Here is an 8,723-nt window from a genome sequence, read left to right on the forward strand (position 1 = left end):
TTTTAGAGACAGGATCTTTCTCTGTTACCCAGACTGGAGTACAATGGTGTGACCACAGCTCACTGAAGCCTCGACCCCAGGGCTCAGGTGATCCACCTCAGCCCCTGAGAAGCTGGACTACAAGTATGCACCACCACAACCAGCTAAGTTTTTTTCAGTTTTTATTTTCTGTAGAGACAGGGCCTCTCTATGTTACCCAGGCTGGAATAATTCTTTATATTGTCTACATGTGGTGTTCACAAGCAACTGTTTAGTTCATGAGAGGAGTGCACAGGGTGGTTACATCTTTCTGGTGCTTGAAAGGGTTTCCAGGAGGCTCAGGGGAAGGAGCCAGAACAGAAGGCAGCTGGGAGCAGAAGAGGCAAGGGAGGCTTCCTGCTGCCTTGTTGCTATCTTTGGCCTAGAAAAAGAAACTGAAGGAAAATTAACATAGAGAGGTTATTTGGGCCAAGGATGAGGACCAGCCAAGACACACTTCCAGGTTGCCTTGGGAAGTGCTCTGCTCGGCCTGTTACTAGGTTTTTAAAGGCAAAGGGGGCCAGGTGTGGTGGCTCATGCCTGTAATCCCAGCACTTTGGGAAGCCAAGGTGGGTGGATCATTTGAGGTCAGGAGTTTGAGACCAGCCTGGCCAACATGGTGAAACCCTGTCTCTACTAAATATACAAAAATTAGCTGGGCATAGTGGCACATGCCTATAATCCCAGCTACTCAGGAGGCTGAGACAGGAGAATAGTTTGAACCCAGGAGGTGGAGCTTGCAGTAAGCCAAGATTGCGCCACTGCACTCTAGCCTGGGAGACACAGTAAGACTCTGTCTCAAAAAAAAAAAAAAAAAAAAAAAAAAAAAGGCAAAGGGGATCAGGAGTGGCTAATACAGAGCTGTTTAACAGGAATTCTCACTGGTTTACAGAGATAACATAGGTTAGCGATTGGCTCTACAGTGTTGGATTATGGGATATGAGTTCTCATGTCCAGCATATGGCTTTTTATGGCTTCTTGGCATCAGTTGCGAGCCCACATAGCAAGTGGCTTCGTGAGGTAATTATTTAGCTCAAGATGGGGTGAGGCAGTGAGACATGACTGCTGTTTCATTTCAATGCCTCTCTGGGCCTGATAATTAAAGGGAGCTCACATTCCTCATCATGCTTACCTGTTATCCTCAGATAAACAGTTCCTTTTCTTTCTCCCTGTGGTCCAGAAAGTCTGGGTTTTGGTCTTTGGCTGCAAGTCCCTGTTATAGTTGAAGATGTTGAGGGCTGGATCAATGCACATCAGTGTTACTGTATCCACAAAGGAGGCACCTGCTCTGATGATCTGGGGGTGGCAGCAGGAGGAATCTGGTTTTCCAGAGGTGCCTTTGAGGCCACTGAGCTCAGGCCTACTTTTACACAGATTAGATGACTTTAATGCAAGAGACATCCCCCCGGCTCCTCTCACTGTCTTAGATGAATGGACCATTATCTGCGGTGGAGGAGCTGGGTGCAGATGACCTAAGCCCTCAGGAGAGCTGAATAAGCTACTTCAGCTGGGTAACATCAGCCGAGGCTGACACTGGAAATGCCCTACTATCAATGCACATTTTCCTTGTAGGGTGGGAGATGTGCTGGACATTTTTATTTTCTAACTTTATTTTACTGCAGTGTAATATTACCAGCTAGCGACCCCAAATCCCAAAGTGGATAATACATATATTTAAATAAGCGATGTTTATAACTAACAAAAATACTGGAGGAAGAGGATTATTTCCAATATTGCACATTTATTCAGAAGTACAGAAAATAACACTGTACATTATATAATAGCATGTAAACACTCTAGAACTTGATTTGCATAATAAAACGTTCTACTAAGAAAGAAATATTGCTCATGAAGATTTTTGTGCCCACCTTTCCCAAGTCAGAGGCCCTCATGTACATCACAACAGCAAGGTGGCAGGGAATCAAAATTGGCATACATTCTACATCCTTCACAGCACTGCTGAGCAGGACAAGACTCCGTGGCAATGGTTTTGGCCTGGCTGTTCTTGGTGTCCAACACTTTGTCTGAGTTGTGACCAGATTCCTTTGCAGCTCTTGAGAAAAGACACACACAAAACATAGGCTTAGAATTTTTCTTCTTAGTCCTTTTGTTAGAACTGTTGGGGGTATCTGGGAAATTTAGTGCTGAAGCCAATCAAACATGAACACCAGTCCTAAATTAAAGCTTGCTCCCATCCCAAGTTCCTCTTGAATCCCTTCCTCTCCTACAATTGCTATAAATGTAAACTCAGGTTACAAAAGTAAGGGTAAGTGAATTGCAAGCAAGGTAACCTAGCTGGTTACTGCAGGCCCCCGAGATGCAGGAATGATGGGAAGGTGCTGAGTTCAGCTGTGCCCCAGGCTCCGGGATGTGTCATTGTGAACTCCCTGGAATGGAGACACAACTGTATCTGACAGCCAATCTCTCTGGTACTTGAAGAGTCTTCTCCCCAAACTAATTGTCTTTTGCTCAACCTACATTCCGTTGTCTGCTGTCTCCCAGGATATTTACACAGGTCAGCTGTCCCAGAGTCCTAAACGTCCACCTCCTTGTCCTCAAGGCTACCAGCAACAAAGGAACACAGTGAGAGCTCCAAACTCAGGCAAGAGGAGATAATTCAACCTGTCCTCCCTCTGCATGAGCACAAGGCAGGCTCACTCACGCAGCCTCCCCTGCAGAGTTCAGCCTACAGTGCCCGGGGAGGTATTGGCCAAGGTGCTGAACAGAGGGAGGCACTAGCCAAGGTGCTGAACAAAGGGAGGCTTGGCCAAAGTGCTGAATTAAACACCTGATGGTAAATTCAGTGAGGTCCAGTGACAGCCGAGCAGCACTGACACTCACAGCCCTAAGCTGAGAACATTCTACAAACCCAAGGCAGAAGGGAAAATATTTTACACTCAGCTGCCATTTCTGCCTTTTTAAAGCTGCTTGTTCTTCTTGACCTCATCCGGGGGTAAGGCACAGCAGCAAGGAATGATCTTGCTCAAATAGGGAGTCCACATATCCCATTTAAGGAGGAATGATTCACTTTCCCCCATGTGACTCACTTTAGTGCCTTGGCTATTTTGAAGTAAAGACAGAGCACAACACATAAGAGCACAATCGCGGCAACCAGTAAGCTGATCCCAATGCCGATCATGATCTTCGTTCTGAGATCAAACATCTTTGCCACACCTATGGAGAAAGTACAGGAAAGCAGAAGATGGCCTCCCTCCCAACACAGCCACTAAGCAACCTCAGCATACTTCCATTAGTAGAGGAGGAGTGAACCACAAACACAGATCCCTATGCATGCAAACTGCAAGCAAATCTTTCCAGACAGGCTTAGGTTCCTAAGCTGGCCCAGGTAGACAAAAGAGTTTGTTTATGGATAAAAATGGATTTAAGGTCAGATGCAGTGGCTCATGCCTGTAATTCCAGCACTTTGGGAGGCCAAGGAAGGTGGATCATTAGGTCAGGAGATTGAGACACTTCTGGCTAACAAGGTGAAACCCCGTCTCTACTAAAAATACAAAAAATTAGCCAGGCGTGGTGACATGTGCCTGTAGTACCAGCTACTCGGGAGGCTGAGGCAGGAGAATTGCTTGAATCCAGGAGGCAGAGGTTGTAGTGAGCTGAGATCATGTCACTGCACTCCAGCCAGGGTGACAGAGCGAGACTCTGTCTCAAAAAAAAAAAAAAAGGACTTAAATGCAAACTCCAAAGGGAAGGAAGTCAGAATGATAGACAGTGGGAAGACTCTTTTCCTCTCACAGGCGTGATATGTAGCTGGAAATGACCACAGGCCTACCCTGGAGCTGATGGCTTTACTCCCCACCACCTGGACCCCTGAAATACGTTCACTCAGAGAGTCAGAAATCACCCCTCACTGTACATTAGGTTTAAAATTATTTTATGAAACTAAGATAGTTTAAAAATTTTGTCCAACAATACTGAGAATATGTAAATCTATTTTGTAAGTGATAAGTATTTTGGGAAAAACAGTTTTAAGTTTTCCCACTGACAACTGGATAATTTCAGGGTGTAAGGATATTATCGATGCTTCTAGCTAAACCTTGGTTAGGGCTCAGAGATGGGAGGGGGCTGTACAGACCAGGAGCCAGCTTATCCAGGAGCCCCATGTACCTCATTCTGTCTTCCTAGTAGATCATAGGCCTGCGTCTGCCATTTTTCCTTGTAAATACCAAATTCTCCCAGGAAACCCAATTTGTTTGGAATAAGTAATTTGTTTTATCTAACACTCTGAATTAGGGAACAGTGAGCCAGGAGAGAATAACCAATCTGATAGGTAAGCATACTTACTACAGTTCAACCATCTAGAGCTAGATGAAAGCCAATTGTAACAATAAAATTAATAATTAAAAAAAAACTTTAGGGTATGGGATATTCAGAACTTCTCAAGCCTGTAATCTGAGAAACAGGGACATAATGATCTCTTCTAGAAGTAATTAAGCACCAAGGTTGAACAGCTCAGATCACTTTTGGAAGCTCAGGCTCAGCCAGAGTTGGTAGAATGGGCCAACTCTAACATTCATGCCACAGGCTGTGTGACATCAGCTCTCTGGACCCCAGCTCTCTTTCATGGAGTTCTGAATTCCATTCCACAGGTATATTTTTGCTCTTGTGAAATATATGTACTATTTTGAATCACTTAATTCTAAGTCTTTTACCTTTTCAGGTCTTATTTCCCTTCCATTAATTTTTTGGGTTCAGTGGGAAGCCTCAGCATTTCACACTTCAAATGTATCAGGAAGGGGCTTGGAAAAAAGAATCTATATCAGCTCAAAACAAAACAAAACAAAAACCCAACAAAACAACAAACAAAACAGACTTCCTTACACTTTCTGGGTTTATTGAGATAAAACTAGATGAATGCTCCCATTTTACATCATACACTAAATGCAAAGTAATAATCCTACCAAGGAATAGGCCAGTTCTGATATTCACTTTCTTAACTCCTGTTACAATGTGACAGAATGTAAAATTAATGGTCCCAATGTAAACTGATTTTATACATGCCAAAGATCACATCTAATTTTTAATCTGAATAAACAATATAAAATTTAACTTGGTGGTCTAAAAGTAAAGCTTCCAGCTTAAGTAGCCAGTTTTCCAAGAACAGTAAATTAGAAAAAAAAAAAATGAAACACTCTAATCATTCTTTTTATACCCCTGAAACTATAAAATAAGTTCTTCATATAAATCAAAACAGTACTTAAACATATACTATATAAGCTAATGAATTATATTAAAATTATTTAACATTTAGAAATATAACACAGAAGTATACATAAACTTATGAGTGAAAAATATGACTAGCAAAAGTAATTTAGGACTATATCACATTAACTCTTAGTATACAGTACAAGTATAGGAATAATGAACACTGAGATCACTTCATGTAAGTAAGATGAGGACATTAAATCCTTGCTTTTTATAAACATTTTTGGGTTTTGGCTTTGTAATAAATATGTAATAAATATCTGCAGTACATTGTTTATGTTGAGGGTTTATCTTTCTCCATTTGAAAGTCTTTCTCCAGAGTCATAATGTCTTAGAGGCATCCCAGTGGGTGAGGAGTTGGGATTTTGCAGCAAATCCATTAACAAAGCAATCTTATCATCAATATGCTCCTGGAGTTTATATATTCATTTTAGAAAGAATATTTTCCAAGTAGGAGCAAACAGGCTGCTCTTCCATTCTGGAAATACATTTTTAAAATATATCAATTTTCCCTAATATTTTAACAAAACAACTGAACTATACAACAAGGAGCCAACATATATTGCTGAAATTTGTCCCTACAAACTGTGCTGTCTTCTTACAATGTATTTCCAGGTTCTAACATACATCCACAACAGATAACCACAGTCATCAACACATACTTATTTCTTTAAACATTTACCAAATACAGTACACAATTGAAATGGGAATATAAAAGAGAAGATGACTCTTTAAGGACCAAGTCCTTAGAATGAGTCTTTCTGATATGGAGCTCCAAATCAAAACTGATCTTGCCCAACTTATTTTAAGGTCAACATGTATATTTTCCAAGTATTTTCCCAAGCAACCCTACAATTTAAACAGTTTTGTCTTCTTTCTAAAGTATTAGAAAGCTCTTTGTTAACCTAATATAAAACTAAGGAAGAATTTAACTGAAATGGGACAATTAAAGATTTTTTTAAAAAGCACTCCAGTTTCTAAAACAAAACTTATATTGTACTCTAGGGCAGTGATTCTTAGAGTATGGTTCATAGAATACTATAGGATCCTTTTAAAGATTCCAGGAGGAACCTTTGTGTTTTTATAGTAACCTTTGTGTTTTTATAGTAACATTGAGGTAATACATGCCTTTTTCACCCTCATTCTCTCATGAAGGCACAGTGGTATTTTCCAGAAACTACATAACCTGTTATTGATATAATGATTAATAGAATGTATGATAGTAGTATATTTTTGTGCTTTCTATAATTCCCTAAGGTACTAGGTTTAGGGTGTAAATGTTTGCTTTTTAAGAGATCGATTGAGTTTGTTTTGAGTAGTTATAATGTGCTCTTATGCTGTATTGGACTACACGTACTATAATGCAGAAGCAGACATGAGCAAGTTAATACAGAGTTGTGTAAATTGAAAACAATATCATTCTTTTCACTGATTTTTTGAAAACAAGATAGTTTTTAATAAAAACTATTGTTTATATGCAAGTAATTACTATTTTAAAATAAATACAAATTTTAATATAGTCTATGTAAATAAATATTCTTTGAGTTCTTCATTTTTGAGATTATAAAGATATCCTGAGATGAAAACATATGAGAACTACCACTCTAAAAATTGCCAAGCAGGTTAAAAATTATTAAATTCAAAAAAAAAAAAGCATTTACACCTTAAAAAGTGTAATGAGGATTATTTTCTGGGAGAAGGTCCAAGATAGCCATTTAGGAACAGCTCAGAGTTGCAGCTCCCAGTGAAAGCGCAGAGGGTGAGTGGATGCCACATTTTTATTGCCCACGGACCAGGAGATTCCCAGGCAGTGGAGCCCCGTGGGTCGCCAGCGCGGCTGTTGTGGCCGGCACGGTTCTTTTGGTCAGCACAGCTGCTTTGCCCTGCGCAGCTTCTTTGTTGGCACCCCTGCTGGCGGTTCTCCGTACAAAATACGCTGGTCCGGGTGCCCTTTTGGCTGGTGATTGGAGACCCGGGAAGTCGCCCATTCATCTGATTAAAGAGGGGACTGAACACGGAGCCAGGCCAGGAGATTCCCAGGCAATAAAAGCGCCATGAATCTCAGCACCGCTGTTTAAGCCAGTGCAGTGAGTCACCAAACGGGAAATCACACAGATCCCAGGGCGCCCTTTCAACAGGTGACTGGGATAGAGTCGACTCTTCAACTAAAAAAGAAAAAAAAGGTTCTGAGGCAGGGAGCCAGGTGATCAGGCTGATTCCCACCCCCACAAAAGAACAGCAACCAGAAACTCTCTGGATTGAGGGTTTTACAGCAAGCGCAGCTGAACCCTGGATGGTCCACCTCTGTGGGGGAGGGGCGTCCGCCATTAACAAGGCACTCCAACACTACGGAGGTAGTCAGCCAATGCTGAGGCAGCCTGCCATTCCCAAGGCAACCCGCCATTGCTGAGGCTACCTGCCATTGCCAAGGCAACCTGCCATTACAGAGAGAGTCCGCCAATACAGAGGTGGGCCACCATTGCCAAGGCAGTTCTAACTACACCCATATAAACAAGACTGCAGGGAAGTTCACACGGCAGCTGGGCAGAGCCCACAGCAGCTCAGCAAAGCCCCTGCGGGCAGACAGCGAACAGGCTGCCTCCTTGCTGAGCAGGGAAGCCCTGAAAAAAAAAAAAGGCAGCAGCACAACGGAAACTCATAAAGCCGTAACTCACTGGGACAGAGCACCTGGGAACAAAAAACAGTTCATGAGTTCTGCTAGAGCAGACCTAAACGTACCTGCCCAGCAGATCTGAATGAACAACGGAGCTCACAGCTCAGCACTTGAGCCCCTATAAAAGACAGACTGTCTCCTCAAGCAGCTCCCTGACCCCTGTATATCCAAAGAGTCACCTCATAAAGGAGAGATCAGACTGACATTTGGCGGGTGTCCTTCTGTGACAAAGATAGCAGAAGAAGAAACTGGTAGCAACCCTTACTGTTCTACAGCTGCTGCAGGTGATCCCCAGGCAAGCAGGGCCTAGAGTGGACCTCAGCAGTCCTACAGCAGAGGGGCCAGACTGTTAGAAGGAAAACCAAGAAACAGAAATAACTTCATCATCAACAAACAGAATGTCCACTCAGAGACCCAATCTGAAAGTCAGCAACTCGGCAAAGACAACAGGTAGATAAATCCATAAAGATGGGAAGAAACCAGTGCAAAAAGGATAAAAACACCTGAAACCAGAACACCTCTCCTCCTACAAGGGATCACAACTCCTCACCAGCAAGGGAGCAAGGTTGGATGGAGAATGAGTGTGATGAAATGACAGAATCAGACTTCAGAAGGTGGGTAGTAAGAAACTTCTGTGAACTAAAAGAACATGTTTTAACACAATGCAAAGAAACTAAGAACCTTGAAAAAAGATTTGACGAAATGCTAACGAGAATGGACAAATTAGAAAGGAATAAAAGTGAATTGATGGAGCTGAAAAACACAGCACGAGAACTTGGCAAAGCATGCACAAGTTTCAACAGCCGAA

At 42.1% G+C, this 8,723-nt stretch overlaps 1 protein-coding gene across 1 annotated transcript; it reads right to left on the bottom strand.

Moving 5' to 3' along the window:
- Positions 1-1,747: 1,747 nt before the first annotated feature.
- LOC108282118 (protein FAM24A) lies at positions 1,748-7,229 on the bottom strand. Its single transcript, XM_037727655.1, has 3 exons — positions 7,035-7,229; positions 3,066-3,229; positions 1,748-2,071 (listed from the first exon to the last, which is right to left on the bottom strand). Exons 1-3 carry the CDS (start codon positions 7,227-7,229, stop codon positions 1,897-1,899), a joined length of 534 nt encoding a protein of 177 aa, XP_037583583.1. The 3' UTR covers positions 1,748-1,896.
- Between the last annotated feature and the right edge of the window lie 1,494 nt (positions 7,230-8,723).

The sequence above is a fragment of the Cebus imitator genome, unplaced genomic scaffold (assembly GCF_001604975.1).
Source record: "Cebus imitator isolate Cc_AM_T3 unplaced genomic scaffold, Cebus_imitator-1.0 Scaffold235, whole genome shotgun sequence".
Lineage (NCBI taxonomy): Eukaryota > Metazoa > Chordata > Mammalia > Primates > Cebidae > Cebus > Cebus imitator.